This window comes from Panthera uncia, chromosome B1, assembly GCF_023721935.1.
Source record: "Panthera uncia isolate 11264 chromosome B1, Puncia_PCG_1.0, whole genome shotgun sequence".
Classification (NCBI taxonomy): domain Eukaryota; kingdom Metazoa; phylum Chordata; class Mammalia; order Carnivora; family Felidae; genus Panthera; species Panthera uncia.
In genome coordinates, this window is record NC_064811.1 from 151,443,067 (window position 1) to 151,462,474 (window position 19,408).

At 47.0% G+C, this 19,408-nt stretch overlaps 1 protein-coding gene across 7 annotated transcripts in view; it reads right to left on the reverse strand.

Moving 5' to 3' along the window:
- Positions 1-3,595: 3,595 nt before the first annotated feature.
- The window catches only part of HMBOX1 (homeobox containing 1), a 204,606-nt gene continuing 188,793 nt past the window's right edge, over positions 3,596-19,408 (reverse strand). For all 7 annotated transcript variants that reach the window (XM_049632366.1, XM_049632365.1, XM_049632362.1 and 4 more), the window contains one exon: positions 3,596-17,726. In XM_049632366.1, coding sequence (XP_049488323.1) covers positions 17,589-17,726 — 138 coding nt within the window. In that variant the 3' untranslated portion in view covers positions 3,596-17,588. The remainder of the gene's footprint in view (positions 17,727-19,408) is intronic.

Consider the following 19,408-nt stretch of genomic DNA (forward strand, 5'->3'; position numbering starts at 1 on the left):
CTTGAGAGCCACGAGGCCTGTGTGGCTTGTCCTAGGGACAGGGTTTGCAGTCCCGACCCTCCCTATCTTCTTGCTTCACAACCGGCGTGTCCCTTCAAGGTCCGGGTGTCGCTGGGTTAAGCAGGGTGCAGGCGTCACTCCGTTGCAGTCTGCTGTCTTCCTGGGCAGCTCGGGGCAGCTCTCCTCCTCCAGGGGATAAGCAGTGCGAGTCTGAGGGAGGCCTCCCTGCTCTGGTCTGCGGCCTTCACTCTCGCTCCTCGGTGCAAACTCATGTTAACCTGTTACTAGAAAAGCAGTGGCGTGCGGAAGACGTGCTCACTAAAGACATAGCCCAGGCAGTCCCTATGGCCCAGCGTTTATTGGGCCAAAGGTGCGGTCTTGCCGGGGGCATGGCCGTGGGAGGTGGAGGGAGGGGCTCCATCGCACCCACCTTCTGTTCTCACCTTACTAATAGGCCTGGTTTTAAATGAAGTGTCGGCACTAAGATTTGAGATGTGGTTCCAGCAGGTCCCAGGCTCTGGGATTGGGTGTGACAGCAGGAGGGGATGGGCCACCCCCAACGGCCCCAGGCAGCACCAGGATGTGTCAGAGGCCAGGCGGGGATCCTCCTGGGCTTCTGCCTCCCTTTCTGCACATGTACAATCTCCACTGGCCGTCACCCCCAGGGCACTGCAGTGGCGGTGGGGGGGTGGGGGGTTGGCGGCTGTCCAAAATCCCAGCCTGACCAGAGGGCACAGGAGAGTGAGAGAGCACGGCCAGTGCATGTGGCTGGGGTCAGCCACGAAGGGCCTTGTGCGTTTAGTGAGAGATTTGAGCTTCCATTGAGCTGTGAATGGGACCCTTGAAGAGTTTGAAAGGCTTAAACGGTGTTTAAATCCCTCATTACTTCCTTACATTTTCTCATCTTGACTTAACGTTCCCTGTATGTGAAACCCACAAGAAGTTCAAGGGTAGTTATTTTCCTGGCTGAGATTAGCTCCACTTGCTTGAGGTTGGCCTTGTAGGCCTGCGTCTGGGACAGGGAGTGCCTGAGAAGGCAGCCACCTGTCTGTCGTGCCTTTTTACCCTGGGGATGGTGGGTGCAGCCTGTCTTGCAGCCTAAAACACTGGCTCAACCGTCCCCACACGTGTCTTTCTCTCAGAGAAGTCCATTGTGCCTTCAGCCAGGCTGCTGACACTAATTTATGGGGGGTCTTGGAGGGTCTTCTCCACGTGTGGAGTTCTGTAAATACAACAGGTTCACATATAAAGAAATGATTTTGATTGGGCGACTATATTGATTTGCTGCACATCAAGTGGGAGTTTAAAAAATCCAAAGACTCTGTAATGAATTGTAAAGACTTAATGATTTGTATTATATAATGAACTAAAGGTCTGTACTTTTGTACCATATATGCCTTTCCGTCGTATGACCAGCAGCCTCTAAATAAAACCAGATGATTTCATGCCTACGTCCGAGGCTGGTCTCGTTGCTTTCCCCTCCCCCCACCCCTGAGGCAGGGGTGTTTGAGCTCATTCCAGGCTGTCCCATGGGGCAAGGGGTGGCCCGGGTCCAAGACTCTTCAAGACTGAGACTAGGACGGGGGGGTTCAGGGAAGCCGCAGGTCCCTGAGTGCACGTCTCCAGAACCCTGTACCCCTTGTGTTTTGGACTAAAGAACCGGGCAGGCCCCACAGGTTCCGTGGCCAAGTCTTACTCCCCTTGACCGAGACCCTCTTACAGGAGCCAAGAGCCAATAGAAACTTTCTGATGGCCTTAGAACTAGGGTAACTGGAGCTTCTGGGCTAACTGGGAGACAGCTGGTCTGGAGGAGGTTGGTGGTGGTGGGGGGACAGTCCCCTTCTCTGGAGCAGGATGTCCCAGTTCTCAGGCAACGGCTCCACTGTCCGCCTTGATCTACGTGATCAGCCCCACACCTGCGAGCTGAGGACTTCCTTGCGCTGCTGCACAAGCAGCTTGACCCTTGAAGGTTCTGCAACAGGCATTTGGGGGAGGAGATGATGCTTGTGGACACTGGCAGGGCTGGGTCACACCCTGCAGGCTTGGAACCCAGTGTTATTTGTTGGTTCCTGCTCGTACCCATGAGGCCAGCATCCTCAGGACGTCCTCCCGGCCGGGGCCCAGCACGGTTCGCAAGGGCACTAGGGGTGCTGGGCCCAGCCCCTCTTCCCTGGGGAGGTGACCAGGTCTCCTGGGATTGCCTGCAGGGAGCCCAGCACCAGGCAGGGGCAAGGCTGCTGGGTGTGCTGTTTTCACGGGCAAATGGGCTCCCCGGTGGCCCTGCATCAGTAGATCACTTGGCTCTCCTCTGATGGATCATATCCTTGCAGGTGGAAGGCCGACTGGAGGTGGCCACCAACCAGTCAGGGCACATCTTTGCAGGGCTGGTTTATATTCCTAAGTTCTCTGGGTTGTTCTGAGATAAGTACTGCCAAATTATGACAGAAATTTGGCAGCCAGGAGCTGCCCTGTTCTGAGGCAAGTCTGAATGTAGAATTGATCTAGCTCCTAGGATGAATCTCAGTTTTCCAAGCTGCTACTTTCCTGCAGCTCATGAGAACTCCCACAGCATGAGGCTGTGGGGTTGTTACGGTTGCTCAGACCCCAAAATGAGCTCTAGTGGTTGTGTCACGTTTAGTCCTCTTGCTGAGTCACTCGGTGAACATTTGTGTGCTTCTTCCGCACCAGGCCTTGTGTAGCAAACAGCGCGGATGGGCAATCCCGACCAGTCCCCACGGTCGGAGCGCACGGTGCTCGCGGGAGGGGCCCTGGAGGATTTTAGGGGTTGAGGACGTTCCTTCTAGGCTGGTGCGTTTGCAGTATTCCTTTGCAGGCTTTGGCCCAGAGGAGGAGCGTGAGGAGACAATGTCCTCAGCATCCCCTCCCCCATCCCCTGCTCACCTCCACCTGGGGACTTAGGGTTTGGGGCAACTTAAAATTTTGCATAGCCCTTCCTAAGAGGAAACCATTTATTTCTTAGGTTTTCTCTGAGGAGGGGTAAAACAAGTCAATCCTAGGCTGTGGGATGAGTGGGGGGACAAGGGGGCTTGGGCACTCTGTCCTTGAGTCCCGGGTAAGACTCTTCCCCAACCATAGGTGTCTTTAAAGAAAAACAATGAAGCTTCAGCTTCGTTTCTTTTCATTTTTCACTGCAAACGGAAAGACGGCTCTTTGAGAAAATCAGGTGCTTGGGACGTGGCCTGGAGCCCGAGAGGGAAAGTGTGTGGAGCTTGTCAGCGTGGACAAGCTGCTAGGACCCCAGGGGCGCTGAGATGTGGGAAGACAGGGAAGGGAGGGAGGAGGCTGGGGTCGATGTGAGAGTGCCCCCCCCAGCCAGGGCAAGGGAGCGAGGGGAAGGTGCGGCCTCTCCTGGGGTAGGAGAGCCCCATGGAGGAGGTGGGCAGGTTCAGGGGCTTTCCAGAGCAGAAGGCATTCCTGCCCCACCGCGTAGTGTCTGTCACCTTAACCCTTTCCAGGTGTCCTCGGCCTCTGGGCGTGCCAACTGCTTTTTAAAGCACGAAGGGACTGATGTCCAAAACGGAAGGCTGCCACCCGTTAGTGTTGGGGAGCTTCCCAAACGATCGTTATTCCCCCCCAAAGAAATCCCGGCCAGGCTTTGTTCAGTTATACATTTTATTCTCTAATAGGTACTATACTAAAATAAACACAAATTAAAAAAAAGTTTTATTAAAACAAAACTGTACAAAAAAGCAGTATACTACATTTTAATTACAGAACAGTCTACTGTCCAAAAGGCACTAATCCAGAATAGGAGATACAATGATACAGGACTCATTTGAACTATTTTAATCAATACAATAGAGCACTTGTTTCTTTGACCATTTACATCTAGAAACAAGGGCTTTTTGCTACAGTCATTACACATTGTTATAAATATGAGTCCCACAGGTGAAGGTGCAGTATCGCTCTCCCTAGAGAAGGTTCAGGCCACGAGGGACTGTGTGGGGCTGAGAGGTGGGTGGGGGGCGGGGCCCGGGCCCAGGGCTGCCGGGCGCCTTCCCAGCAGATGGGCCGACTGCCCTGGGTGCGCGGAGCTTGTCTTCCAGCCTGGCCTCCCAGATAGTTGGTTTCTGGCCATTACTGGCAGCCACTTTACCCCCCTCTTGTGTGTTAGCACCGGGAAAGTGGGTTCTGAGATGCTCCAGGGAACTGGGGCTGGAGGTCTGGGTGATGAAGCGCCAGCAGCTCAGCAGAGGGGAGGCATTTTGGTAACCTGATCTGAGAAAAGGCAGCGACTACTCAGAAGAGGGACACAGAGCCCAGGGACGGCTAGTGAGCTGGGCACTACGGCCAGGCAGAGCCCCCTGCTACCTTCTGGGCAAACTTCTGGCCCAGAAATAAGAGGTCCCGTTCCTCCATTCAGAGAGGCCCTGCATCCCCTCCTGATGGACCCGGTGGAGAGTATTCTGTTGAGAGAGACCTGTTACAATCTTGTGTTTTGGAACTTGCCTTCTAGAAGTGGGATTCTGCTTCCCAGAGGCTGTGCCCTGCCTCGCTGCTGCCTCAGAACCATGAACAGCTCCTGGGCAGTAGACGGCCAAGCTGTGTCTCTGCTTGTCCGTGTTTGGTGACCTGGACAACTCTCTAAACCCCAGATTTCATTCTCTAACGGACTCTGGACCTAAGGAAGAGAGATACTGCAGCTTTCCAAACAGTGTCATACACAGAGAAGACAAAGACAGGCATCTGATGTTAACAAAAATAAGTAACAAAGAAATAGGATTAAACCAAATCTCTTCTCACAGCATCCTATACTACATCCTCCTTCTGCTTAGCAGAAAATTGTACGTACACAAAAATACAAATACACAATTTTGTAGAACAGTCTGATTTTAATATATTTATATATATTTATATTTATACGAGTGGCAGGTTAGTTCATTATATAGAGCTTTTTGCACTTTTGGCTCATATGCAACAAGGCTTATAAATTCAGCTTTAGCTTTCATTCAGGTTTTATAGCTTTTGAACAATTGTTTTCACATTTAAAGCAGCATCCAATTTGCACTAGGAGTTTGTGGTGATTATAGGAAAGATGGGGTCAGGAGGTTACTGACAGGGAAGGCAGGGCCAGGGCCAGGGGCAGATATACATTCCAGTGTGTGTGGCGATGTCAGAAGGATTGCTATGGGACAGAGTTGACCATGATGACCCCTTGAGGTAGACTGAACACCTTACAGCAGACTCAGACACAGGTGCGACTCCCCTCAGGGACACATGGTGCACAGGATGGGGGACAGAGACCAGGAGACGCCAGAGGGAAACACAAAGACTAAGACACACGACGGCCAAGGCAGGGAAGGGCACTCTGCCCCAAAGCCATCTGGCAGGGACCCCACACAGCCCGTCGCAGATACTCGAGTATTTGGTGGACGCTAAAGACTTTCAGGCAGTCCCAAGGCATCTGGTCCATGGTATCTGATCGGATTACGACTGTCAACCTCACTTTCCACTTTCCAACCTGCGCCAGCTAGTTCCCACCCCCGCAGCGAACAGGGAGACACAGCTGCACACGGTTCCGCAACAGAAAACAGTCCCCCGCACTCTGTGCGCCGGGGTGTTCGGGTCCAGGTAACTGAGAAGAAAGGGGGGCTGTGGTGCCGCTCGCTGCACTGCTGTCCCCTGCTCTGCAGTGCTCCCGCGCACGCTCACTGGGACAACGGACAAGCACTCGTAGAACCCGTAAACACGAGCAACTGGAGAACAGAGCAACAGCGCACTGCCCGGATCCGGGTTGGGGTGACGCGCTCCAGAGAAGCCTCCCTTCCATTACCACCACGGATTCAATATTCTCCCGTCTGACCACTTTCATCAACCTGCCTCCCTTCTCTCTCCCAATCCAAAGAATTCCTCTGGCAAATTTGCCCATACCTGTTAAATGTGAATGCCCACCATTTGGGTTATGACATTGTCTGAACAAAAACGCTGGATTATTAATGAAAATAAAGTGCCTGGTATGGATTTGTCCGTTTTGCAAAACGTTCTAATGCACCAACAAATCATCTGAGCGCTGCTTAGTGCCGTGATGTGAACAGAGTGCAGTCACAAAATAATCCGTCGTACACCCACCACATAATAAAGGCCCCAAATTTAGGTCAGACTTAAATTACTTTAAAAAAGAAGCAAACAGATAATCTCACACTCATTTTCAAAGACACACTTGTGATCTTGCTTCACCCCCAGCGACGATGGCCTTTCTGAGCCCTTGTGAGCAGACACCCTGATCCCTCAAATCTAGGGAGAGGACAAGAAGAGGCAGCCAGGGTTCCAGTGATTAATGATGGCAAATGAATCATTGTGTTTTAAACCATGATTATCTGACTCTTTGCCCTCTTGGGTCTGGATGCACTTTCCAGCTGCGGACAAAGACAGACCGAATTCTGCGCTGAGGCGGTCTTGCTCTCCCCGATCTCCCCACTCGACAGCTGTAGATTTTGCTAAGCAGGCTCCTTAACATTCTCTACGAACCAAGACCGTAACCCCATTGACAGAGACACCCTAAAAAAGCAGCGCAGGACAGAGTGACGGAGCCAGCCTGACGGGCCAGTGCCAATGCCGCCCTGCCCACGAGCTTGCCCTTGTAGTTCTGCCAGCAGAATGCTGGGGGCCCTGCAGAGGGGCAGCTATCTGCACCCGCCCCTGAGGGCTAAGTGTAGGGAGGGGAAGAGGAGGGGGCAGGGCACAGGCCGACTCTCCAGCAGGTTCCAGAGGTCTGTAACTTGCTTAGGCACTTAAAAAACAGAACTAGAAATGTATCCTTGGAAGGTACTGCATACCTACTGGTGACTATGGCCGTGGAAGGGAGGGAGGGGAGCCCATGGGGAATCAGAGAAGGCTGTGGGCTCTTCCAGGGGAGGCAACTATGATGTTCTTGGTCTCATCTGGCAGGGGCAATGTCCCACCTTGCAGCCTGGGTGAAGATGGAAACACCGGGGCTGAGCCCAGCAGCAGCTCTGCTCTTCCCTGTTTCTGCAGACCAGAGCAAAGGGATCGGGGCAGAGTGGGTGTGTAGACGGTCTGCTCCAGACTCACGGCTACAGGACTGCACAGGCTTGCTTGCTATTTCCCGTGTGAGAAAAACTACTAGAAGAGGCCCTTTCGAGAGAAGTGTTCCGGCGAAACCGTGAGCAACGAAGAAAAGCCTTGCCAGAGATGCCGACGCTTGAAGGGAGAACTCCCCCTGCCCCCAAAGAACTTTGGTTTTGTGGTGCCCATTTTCAGAGATGCAGGATTAAGGGGCTCACTGACTTTAACATATTGAAATGTGGTTTTCAAGGCAAATCACTAACAATAATGCTCTTGAAAGGAGCCCACAGCTGAGCCCTCACCTCTGTTCAATCCACTCTACTAATGTATGCGCTGCCTGCCCCCGCCCATGAATCTGGCATAAAAACAAGAGTTCAATGTAATATCACTAGAGTGGCTGCTGTTTACATTAATATAGCACTAATGTCGTTTTGTTTCCAGTTTAATAGCTTCAGTGAATGATGAAGTGGAAAAATGACCCTCATAAGTTTACGCTGGGCTCTTAGTTCCAGTAAAGCAACAAAAGGGGAGCGGTTTCTGGGCTTAAAGGAAGCCAGAAAACAAGACGGAGACTTCAACTTGACCTGGAAGTGATGGGAAGCTGGAAAAGTTATAAAGGCAACACAAATCTTGTGACTCATCTCTGCCACCCATACTGGTTGGTAAGAGTCATGTGCTCTTTCCAAGCATGGAGTTAATGTCTCCATTCCAAAATTTCAGTGGCACCCAACTGCCACCAGAGATGCCAAATCTGGACCAACAGCTAAACAGAAGGCACACATACCTTGTTCCCTTCACATTAGGCTGGGTTTTTTTTGGTGTGGGGCGGGGGGGATAATCAAAAATCCCATTAGCCAGCTAATGAAACAAGGTACCTATTACAGAGCCACCAAACTCAAATAGTCAACCTGATAGATCTGCTCACAGGGCCACTCCAACTGGGGCCTTCCTCCTGGGGTGGTTTCCACTCTCTTGGGCTCCAAGGATGCCTAGGACGTGATGGAGTGGATGAGAAGAGAGTGACAACCCCTGGGAACTTACTTTCAAGAGGAAAAGAGCTGGAGAAGCGAGGGGGAGAGAAACATGGAATTTTAGTTCAGTCCTCCGGTCAGCTTGGAGCCCGGGCCCCTGACAATGGTCACTGAGCTGCCACCTGAATCCCTAGGCAGCTGGCCCCTTTGCTGGACTGTGGTTCATTAGACAGTTCTATGCTGATCCCAAATCTGGACCTGTCTCCATGTGGGGCAGACACTAATACCAGAATCCCCGAATCTCCAAAAGTAATGGCTCAGCCCCACTGTCTCTCGTGTCTATGATGGGACAGCAGAACGAGCTGGAACGGCTTAGCTAAACACTTCTGTGCAGAAGCAGGATGCCTAACAGTAACAGGCACTAAGAAAATGCTTGAAGAGCTAAACAGAGGGAAAACAGGAAGTGCACTCTCTGCCTCAACTAACTGCAACTACACCCAAGGAGTGCTAGTAAATTCTACTTCTCCTCAAAACGCAGATGATGAGACAGCCATTCTGTTTCTCCTCCTGCCCCCAAAAGGCAGGACCTCACATTTGCCTTCTAGAGACAGGATGTTTGAAACAGGTTTCACATCACTGTTGCTGAGCCTCACTGAGTTCACTGCGTTTCTGTCACTATCACTAACCACGGAGAAAGGCCAAGGGGAAGGGATGCTCTAATGTCTAGATCATCAAAGTAACACTAGTTCAGTGTCAGGGGGAATGAAGTGCACAGACAGAGGATAGCAATGTGACAGTGTGCTAGTGGGGATTATCCAGCATTGTCTTGTGAGAGAACAAAATAGGTTAAGTGCATTGATTTCACTCAGAGCAATGCCAGGCAGACCCTGCAGCCTGTTCTCCAAATAACATCTACTAACGTGAAAGAAGCAACTGGAGATTTTCCTCGACTCCATTAAGGTGATGCTGCTCAGTGTAGGGTCTGCGAATCTTCAAGAATAAACAAGACAGTAAGAACACTCAGCACAGTGCCTGGCGCATAGTACATGCTCAATAAATGTCAGCTGCTATGATCATGAGCTCTGAATGCTCAGGAGGTCTGAATGTTTGTCTCTTGTTGCATTATGATTTAGAATGACATCTTTCTTTACTCTGGTCTCTTGTAAGAGTAACTTCTGGTGTTTTCTTCCAAAAAAAATACTATTTCATGGGTAAGTACTACCCATGCTTTCAGGGATTTGGGTGAGTTGGCTTTCTTTTTTGCTTTTTTCTTTTTAGTGGGGGCTGCTGGTGGTAATGGCATTATAAGGTGTAGGGTTTTTGGAATCACCAAAATGGCCCGTGGAAACAACTGGGGAGGGAAATGTCTTGCCAACTCCAGTTCTTTTTTAGTAGCACCATTCCTTAAGCGGCACATCGAATACTTTGATCCCTAAAAGAGCAGATTGTGTTAGGTTTTAACTGCAGTGATAATTCTATTTTGTTTGAATATAAGCAGATAATCAGAACGTTGTGCTGGCTGTTTGAATGCCTGTCTCAGCAATCGGAATCATACTCCAGTGAGTTCTCAGAATTTCTAATCTTAAAACAGCTTCTCAACTGTAATGGAGATGGTGATCTTTCAGCAGCTGGGAAAATAAGGGATGGGGTACTCTGCTCTTTGGGGCCATAAATCCACAATCATTCCAACTGTCAGAAGACTGATAGGACCCCACAGGGAAGTCTCCACACTAGCATATGTATCTTGAAAGTAGGCGCATGGGGGTGGGGCTGAAAGTCACTTTTAGATCCTATAGGAAGAGAAGCACCATGTAAGAACTTTTAATGGCATTTTTCCTGATCTGGCCCAATGACTACACATTTTGGAGGTATTTTTGAGGAGAACAAGAATAAAAGACCTCAAGGCAGAACCTTTTCCCAAATTCTGTTTGTGGACGGGGAGAGAACAGTTATAGAGAAGCAGCCTGCCTCAGCATTTTCATCAAAATGAAGTATAACTAGCACTTGGTTAGGATCCCTTCTGATATGTGGAGACGGGGGAAAAGGTTTGTATGAGGGTAAGCAGCAAAATATGAACAAAAGCAAGAGTGGCATTGTCTCAGTGGTTACTAAGCAATCCCGGAGTGTCCAGGCTTGAAGGAAGAAGGCGCTCGTGGCCCAGGCTCACGGGCACAGCTAGGAGCCCCACAGAAACGAAGCAGCTTGTGAGAGGCTGCTTGGCACTACGCTGGGTGCTGGTATTCGTGCAGAGGCTCACTTGATCACAGAACTGAATGAAGACTTCTGCAAGTGATGGAAAAAACCAAAGCATATTCTAGAGAAAAGCTAGCTGGCGACACAGCAGCTCCCCTCCAGTAGGAGGCCTCGGCGGGAGAACAGCAGACATCCAGGGCAGGCGGTGTAAGGTGTCAAGGCCACACGATGCTCAGGGGGACAAAGTGATGAAGAGAAAGCAAGCAAAGTGAAAGGGAGAGAAAACATGCACCTGGGTGGGCTGGGGAGACAATCCCACTGACTCAGCAGAGCAATGGGGAAAACTAGGATAACAAAAGGCTGCTGACATAAGGAACCTGGTTTTGCCCTGTAAGAGCAATGTGGGGAAATCTGGGTGACACTCATGCATATACATTAACTACAGGACACTGTAAGTATCAGGACTCCATTTATGCCACATAGTTGTTAAAAGCTCATGTGTTTACATCTGTTTGTATCATGTCTGTCAAAGATCCTATGATTCAGTGAGGAAAACGCTATTTAACTCACGTGTACATTCCCATTTGATACTTTCTAATGGTGACAATGGAAATATCAAGTAACCAAGGAGAAAATCAAAATCCCAGGAAGCTTGTTAGACAGTAAATGTCCTCAAGTGAGGCCACATGATGTGCTTAGCTGGCCAGCAAGTGGGGCAGTCATGAAGGGCTTGTCAGGGACTGACTCAGTTTGGGGTTCTGACTAAAGTTTCTGCCAAAGGTGGAGCTAGTCAAAACTCGATGTGAGACAGAGGTTTCAAATGATATAGAAGTCAAGTGGGGAGCAACAGTGAAGGCTTCCATTTTGAAGTTGAAATAACTCCAAATCCTTCTCTTTCACTAAAGGGAGAGGACACGAACACCATGTCATTATTTTAGTTTACTGAGCTGCTGTTCCAAATGTTCTTGGGAGCATCAGTGCTAAAAGGGAACAGGGAATGGGAGATCTGCCATTTCCAATCGCATAAAGGACAGAAATCCTTTTAATTATGACCATGCCAATCTACATCTTGCTAAAACAGCTAATTACATGTCAGGAGGACACTCAGTCATTCAGAACAATTGTCGTTATATTTTTATATATTCATTCTGTGCCACCCCCCTCAATTACCATGGTTACAATTTGAAAGGATTCAGGCAAACCTTCATTTGATCACAGCACACCAATGTGAATTTGAGAGTTAATTATGGCTGTATAGAGCCACTTTTATTAAAAGAGAAAATGAAAATGGAGTTAAGGGAGCGGCATCCCAAGATGTCTGAGCCGGGCACACACGCCCTGCTCAGGTCAGCGTGTGGCAGTCATAGTGACAGGGCACACTCGACAGCTGCCCCCACACCACTGCACTTTGGGGCTCAGACACCCATGGAAGGCACGGTCATGCTATCCAGATGGGCAAATCAATTCCCAAACATGTCAAGCAAAAAAGGTGTCAGGACTGAAAGGCAGAGCCTCCTGCAGATGCATCCCTGTTTGCTGTCAGGGCGCTGCACGGGCTAACAAGATAACGGGCGTGAAACATGGGTGGCTGACGGCCAGAAGTTAGACTTGACTTGAATCAGTTAGATTTAGTTCTGCGCAATGCTTGGCCCCAAGCATCCTATGAAGCGTGATAAAACAGAAGTCCAGGGTTCTGCACAATGGTTACCCACAGCATCTACTACACCCTCAAGGTCCCTGGGTGACGATAAGCACGGGGTGCAAGATCTTTTGGTGCAAGCAGATTTCCCCTCCCTTCTCCACCCTACGTACTCCCCTTTTAATTACTAAAGAAAACTAATGTTATAGGAAACTGGATTTCTCACATCGTTAGCTTTCTCTTTGCTGCTACTTTTCATCTCCACCAAGACTTCCAGCTTTCGAATGTCCATAGATAGGAACAGAGTTGCACTTCAGAGATAAGTGAGTCAACCGTTGGTCCTTTAAGATGACAAAAGCAGTCGCTTATCACTTTTAGCTTGTAAGTAAAGAGACTGAAGAACAGCCTTTCTGAACATAACCTGTTTATAAGAGGAGTTTTTGTGACTGGAAAAGGAACTTGTGGGGTCGATGTATTGAAAAAGTCTTTCCCACCATCTCAGTATGGTAGTTCTCCTTAGAGGGGTAAAGAAAGCTTTCCTCTTAGGTGATAGTCATCTTTTGAAGAGAAGAGCATGTGATGAAGGAAAGCGCGGTACTGAAAAAGAAAGGGCCTCTACTGTGACAATACGCTACCACTAGGGAAATCCTTACAAGATAACGTGGCCATTCATAGTTGCCTCCCTGGGAAAACCTTGTGTTCTCATTATGGTACAATACCTTCAAACTGGAAAACTTAGGTATTACTGAAGTAATGTAAATTAGTCTGGAAATTAAGAAACAGGAAGAAGGTTTTCGGGCAGGCAGCTCAGTTAGCCAAATTCAACATGGCTGACAACTGATACCCGAATCCTGAGTAAACATCCTTGCTATTTAGAGAGCACACAAAAAGGAATGTTTTAAATGTGTAATTCCCACCCCTTCCCCAGTGCATCCCCCACCCCATCCCTATGCTCCAGAAAGACGCTGTCAGCCAGCAGCTGGTCAGTGCGCCCAACTTTCACTTGGGAAATCTTGACAAACAAAACCGGCTCAGTAAAGCTATAAATGGATTTGGCTGGTCTCAATGCAGCCCCAGTGAATACAGTAGTAAAACATTACTAATAATCACAACAACAAAATGACAAAACCTATCACCACTCTGACCTAAGATTTAAATCACGGACAGAGATTAACACAGAAAACCAACGCACAACGTGAAGGGTCAGGACTATTCAGTGTAGAGTGCTACTGAGCACAAGATCATCAATAACAAGAAAAATTATTGCCTAAGAATCTGTTGAGACTTATTGGGGAAAAATACTCTGGTTGTTCTCTGAACAAAAAAAGACAAAAAGCAATTTTAAAAGGCAGAGCTACAAGTTACATGCGAAGACTGCTTCTACCCAAACCCTTCTTAGGACCAAGAGAGTAAGGACTTGAAGTTCACATTTTTAGGATGGGTAGGAGGACTGTGTGTGAAAAAGGGATTATTTCCACTGTTATGGGCAGAGATAATGTAGCTGGTCAGTGGAATACGTAGCTGGTCACAAAGATGGCCTGCAAGACAGAAAGGAGTGTTTGTGTGAAGAGATGGACCACACCCACATGCTCTGCCTTCTGTGGAAGATAAAAATCCCAGCAAAGATGTCTGCTCAAGATGAGGCCCTTAGTATTGGAGCCCAGAGGCAAATGGAAGGGGAGCTGTTCACAGAGGGAGAGAATGTGACTGGAGATTCCTGATGAAATAAGTCTATTTACACTTGGTGCTTGATGGCTAGAGTCCAGGAGGGAAGTTTGTAAAGAACTGAAATGAGTGTTTGAGCGAGCTCTTCATGAGTTGTCCCCTTTGAGGTAAAAATATATGTGGCTATCTGGCCCCAACAGCGGTACTGTCGGTTACTGGACTGCGTGCCATCGAAAATCTACCAGGAACCACAGTACTGGATTTGCATACTTCACTGTTGATGAGCAGCTGCTTCCTCACCCGTATCTTTTTAGGTGGTCACCTCTACTGAGCTACAGTGAAAGGTACCTTAAAGGGGTCTTCCTGTTCCAGGAACTTTCTTCCTGGGAAGGAACAGGAGAATGGGGGGGGGGGGGGGGCGCCCACCCAAAGACCGTGTGTGGGAACTGTATAGATCCCATAGGTAGGTGGAAGGTAACCGCACTTTTCAACCACTTAAAGGACTGAGACTGTGAAGAAATGCCCTAAGGGGTACTCAACAATTACAAGCTTTGCTGAAATAAACCAAAGTGTCTATTTGGTACTGACTGACACCAGAAGGTCTCAGCTAAGAGTGTACTGTATTGCCCTCCCTGGCCTTCACCCCACATTAGGGTTATCAACAGCAAATCAGAAATCTCATTCAGATGGTCCATCTTTAAAAGGTCCCTTTGTAAGGCTGTGTTGTAAGAAGAGTAGGAAGTTTACCCATGTGACTATAGTAATTCAATGAAAGTGTCTTTCAAAAAATAACAGACAAGTTCCTATAAGAACTGCTGACAAGGTTTCCACCCCACCCTTTTATTTAGTCTTCTTCACTAGGGAAGAGCAGTCCTGAAACAGTCCTCTGGGGCCTGAGGGATGTACAGGATGGAGTAAGAAAAGAGGGGTAGATCAACCCAAAAGTACATAATGGGATTTTTTTTTCTTTTTCTTTTTCTTTTTTTTTTTTGAGTCTGGCTCTTTTCCCTTCAGTAAGACAGGAATTTAGGGTTTTTTAAGAAAAAAATTCACCATCCAAAGATACTACAAATTAAGACAGTGACAACTCTGTGTGCCATTATGAGAACTAAGGTAGACTGGACAAGACAGCAGAATTGAACCCAGGGACAAAAACAAAACAAAAACAAAAACAAAAAAACAATGGCAGATTTAAATCTAGGCCCCAAAGAACTGTATTTTTGCTCTCGGTGAAAAAGCAAAAGTTATATGTAAGGCAGCGGGTCTTAAGAGCAGGCCAGCAGTCTTCTTCAATTAAAAGAAGAATTCTGGAAGAAAGACTTCTTCTTCCAGAACCCAGGATGCGATCCTGCATTGGTAGACATGTGCTCTTACTTTTTCCAGGTTGCCAGATAGGGCCTGCTACTGCTTTCATGGATACTGACTCCCCTTTTTTCTCTGAAGCTTTTCTCCTTCCTTAAGGCCTTAAAACAATGAAACCTTTTAGCTCTTCTCTGGCAATCACTGTATTTCTTTAGAAACTGCAGCTGTCTTAACAGTTTGAGTCTGTTTCTTTAAAAAGACCAGCAAGAACAAATGATACTAGCAATCCCATCATAAAGAAGCTATCAATTATAATAATCTCCTTACAATAAATCATGGATGTGGCTTGTCAGACAGTATATTTTCCTCTCTTTTCTTTCTGATTCAACTGAGAATAAGCAGACAAAATTTCACCGGAATGGGAAGATACAATACATTACATTTTTTTTTCTAAGTAATATAAAAGGAAAGAAAGATAACATAATCTCCTAATTGAAATAAAAACTCAAACACACCAAGAAAGAAAATGAGCAGGGGGATCATTCCTGAGAATAACAAATGCTACTCTTGAATCTGTTGGTTCAAGTAATACAGTAAAACAGAAAAGACTACCCCATTTTACTCCAATTCTTGGAAGCTGGAAGAAGTATATACATTTTCTGCCTGAAATCCACAGACAAGAGCAGGCCCAGTCCCTGCCCTTAGCTCTTTAAAGTCACAGACCCATATAAGGTGGCATTTTCATGCCCTCTAAAGGCTTCCGCACACTGGCGTAGGCAGGATGAACAGACAGGGAGAAGACCTTGTCAGCATACGCCTTAAATGGAGTCAGACCAGCTAAAAACTGGTGGGTATTTAATATCTACTAATGAGAAAGGGAAAAACAAAGAAGGTCAGTCTCACTCTCTTCTCAATGGTTTTAGGTTGAATACATCTGGTGGGGGCATGGAGGTGAAGAGGTAAGGAAATGGCGCCTTCCTTCCATCTTAGAAATTGTTCTTAGATAATGGACGAAAAGACAGTTAACAGCCAGCCCCAAATCCCCCTTTAAACAAGGCTCCACTGTGCGTAGAAAGGAGATGGAACGAGGCAGAAAATACACAGCAGTCATGCCTCCCTCAGACGCACCCTACGCCGCTACATTGAAGGCTGTTTCCTCTTCCCCACAGTGACAGTGTGTCATTTAATCGGGATGCCAAGAGATCATTTTCATACAAGGCCAGCAGATGTAATTTTCTTTGATGCATGAATAGTTCATCATTTTGCTACTAGATGACAAGGTGATCACAGGGTGACTTTATAACGCAAGTTCACTGTTTGGTATTTTGAGTTCTCAAAATGAAAAAAAGATTTATCAAATATAAATATCTTTAAAAAGTAACAAAAGTGCTACATATGTGATCAAGGAAAAAAATTCCATTAGTTACTGCTGCTTAAAGTAGATTAAACTTTACAAATATTACCACATCCATTATCAATATGGCTTCCAATTATTAAATAAATTGCCTGTAGCAATATAGCTTTTCACACCTCTACAAGGACAGAGTAAAGAGAACACCAAAGCAGTCACATCACGTTGTATCTTGAAGACACACCACGCAAGTGGCAATTGTCCCCTGCTTTTTTCTGCTCCTTTTTAGGAAAGTATTTGCAATTGTGATAGTCAGTCAGCATAATCCCACCATAAAGTCCTCTATCAACCTCTCATATTGAGGGGGCTTCAGTTAATGGATACAAAGACTGGAAGTTCATTCACTCATTTGTGACCTTAGCTCCATCCTTGAAAGACTTTTTTTTGGTAGCAGGGAAAGGGGACACAAACAGGAGGCAAAGCAGCGTCCATGATGACCTCCAGCACTTTTGCAGGCAGGCACATACCTGTGCCGCGTAACGTACAGTGGTTCTGAGAACTGGACTTAACATCCATTAGACATTCAGCTCATGTTTTTTGTTTTGTTTTGTTTTGTTTTTTTTCCAATGCTCTCAAGCTGGGTTTGTTTTGTTTTGTTTTGTTTTTTTAAATGACTTTTGTTTTTTTGTGTGTTTGAATCATGGTCCCAAAGGCAGAAGGCAGTATTTTATCTACTAAGTCACACAGCTTGTGAGAGGAAAGGATGTCTGTGTCAGGCATGTTAACATCAACCAAAATCTGAGATCAAGTTTTTCCATGGACATTCCACATTTTTCCACAGCACCCAAAGAAGTATAATCTAGCCACAGTGTGACTATTATGAGGCACGGCTTATTGCAGCTGGAAATCAATTATTCCCACGCTGAGTGGGAATTCTAGTGTTCCTTTTACTCTGCAGATACTCCCCAAATGGTGTCTGTCAATCCTGGGCCACACTACCTCAGCTTGCATCCTATCAGTCTTGGGGAAGGAAAAGGGTACAGACTAGTGTTACAGGAATCTAAAGGTACCCAAGGTTTTACACGTAGCCTATTATTTGAGAACTGAGGGCTATCTAAATACCTGGAAGCACTTTCTTGGAATGCTAAGACAGAGCAGCAAGATTTTCTAGCCTCGGGGGCTGGGAGAGGGAAGTTTGGTTGGTTGGTTGGTTGGTTATTATTTACTGGGAATTAATACTGAGAGAGTATATGCAAAGGCTGAGGGCACCATGCCATCTTCACAGAACAAGACCCTAAGGGCTAACTGACATACAAGAAACTGCAAGTTATACTGTAAGAACACATGTTAAGGACCGAGGAAAGTCTGCTAAGGTGCTACGTCTAAACTAAGTTAACTTCTCATGTTCAACCCTCCCTGATCAGTCGTCATCCAGGGCCTCTGTCTTGATTTCGTTGGCTCCTTGTCGGGCCAAGGCCAAGATAGTGTGGTTGACTGCTGCCATTTCCACAGCTAATGAGATGGGGTCTTGGTGGTCACTATGGCTAGTGCTGTCATCCTAGACATGCAGAAATAAGAAACAAATGTTATTAGTGGATTGGTAAAATTCTCCAACTCACAGAAAGGCATGCTGAGGGCAAGGGGAGGCAGAACATTCGTGGGAGGACACAGTGGGTGAGGGGCTCGTGACAGAGTAGAGGTGAAATGTATTTAAGTAGACACTGAATGGAAATAGGTCCAGACTTCCAGTTGACATTTCCAGGATTCAACAAATAAAAAGCACCAAAATGTTTTTTTCTTGCTGAGAATTTTTTCCTTCTATCAGAAAGATTGCTGGTGATGATAATCAAACCTGATCATTCTAGGTTTGCAACAAACATAGCACTAGTCACTGAAGGCCATACTAGTGAGCTATTGAATTCTGGACTAGTACTCGTACAGTTTATCAGAGCTCATGGTATCTTTCTACTGAGCTGAGAAAACTAGACTAAACTACAGACACCAACATCTTATGGATAAAAATGCATTTTCACAAAAGAACAAAAGACCCAAAAAACTCTCGATTACAACAGGACAAAAGTATAACTGCCAGCAATGGCTATGGGTGAAAACGTGTGGTGCTCTCCTGCAGGAAGACACCAGGGAAGCGGCAGGTGTCATATTTAGGGGGAGCGGGAAGCTCTCCCTCCGTGCACAACTCAGTGTGAAAGCTGTGAAGGAAACTGGCACCGCAGGATGTTTGTCAGGCACCAGAAGATGGTGTTACAAATAAGGGATAAGTTTCTCACCTGTCATGCCTTCAGGGGAACTCTCGCATCAAAAAGCTTGGGAAAGGGTAAGATCCTGGTGGGTTGGGGGGGTGGGGTGGGGAGGGAGGGAATCATGGGATGTGCTGCCCTTAGGGCATCTGGAAAAAAAAAACGGGGAGTGATCCATCTACATTAGTAGACTGAAAAATAACAGGAATGTTTCTGATTAGAAAGACAGATATTTTCTTCAGTAAAATGTGGAGCTATGATTTGGGAGTGTACAAAGAAAAAAGGTAACCCCTGGGAATTATGGGCCTCACTGTTTCATTCTCATTTCCACAAAGTGGTCTGTAGAGTTTAAAAGGGGCTCGTGTAAAGTTCGTGCATTCCTGCAGTGTCTGCGCTCAAGCTGGTAAACAGAGGCTGCAAAATGGATGGCAGAAGGAAGAACGTAAGTGGGCTATTATTTCAGAACTGACTGAGGGGCGAGGAAGAGATATATATATATACTACAGGAAACAGCAAACATTCTCCTGCTGTGGTCCAGAAGACATCATACATTTTTTTCATATTCTAAACAGAAACGAATTTTAAATCCTATGAAAATTTTAATGAAATCTGTCAACAGGTATGTGGGGGGAAAATTCCCACATTCTTAGTTACTGAATTATTCCATCCAGTGGCTACAATTAAATATATATTTTTCCCCCAAGCAATGAAAACTAAGTCAGGGTGAGGTGAGAAGACATGCATTTATGAGAGGATGTGTGTGTCAATGTGCCAGAGACTCTGAAAGAACCACTCATCCGGGCATGAGGGTTCTCACTGCAATGGGGCCGTGGTGGGCGGGACCTTCCACTGTGTGCTGCATTGGTACAGGTTTAGGCATGGAGTATAGCTACCCAGTAGCCCTTAGTATTCTCAAACATTGAGTGTGTGTGTGGTGGATGGTGTAACTTGCTTGTTTGGATCAGATCCTCCTCTCTTCTTC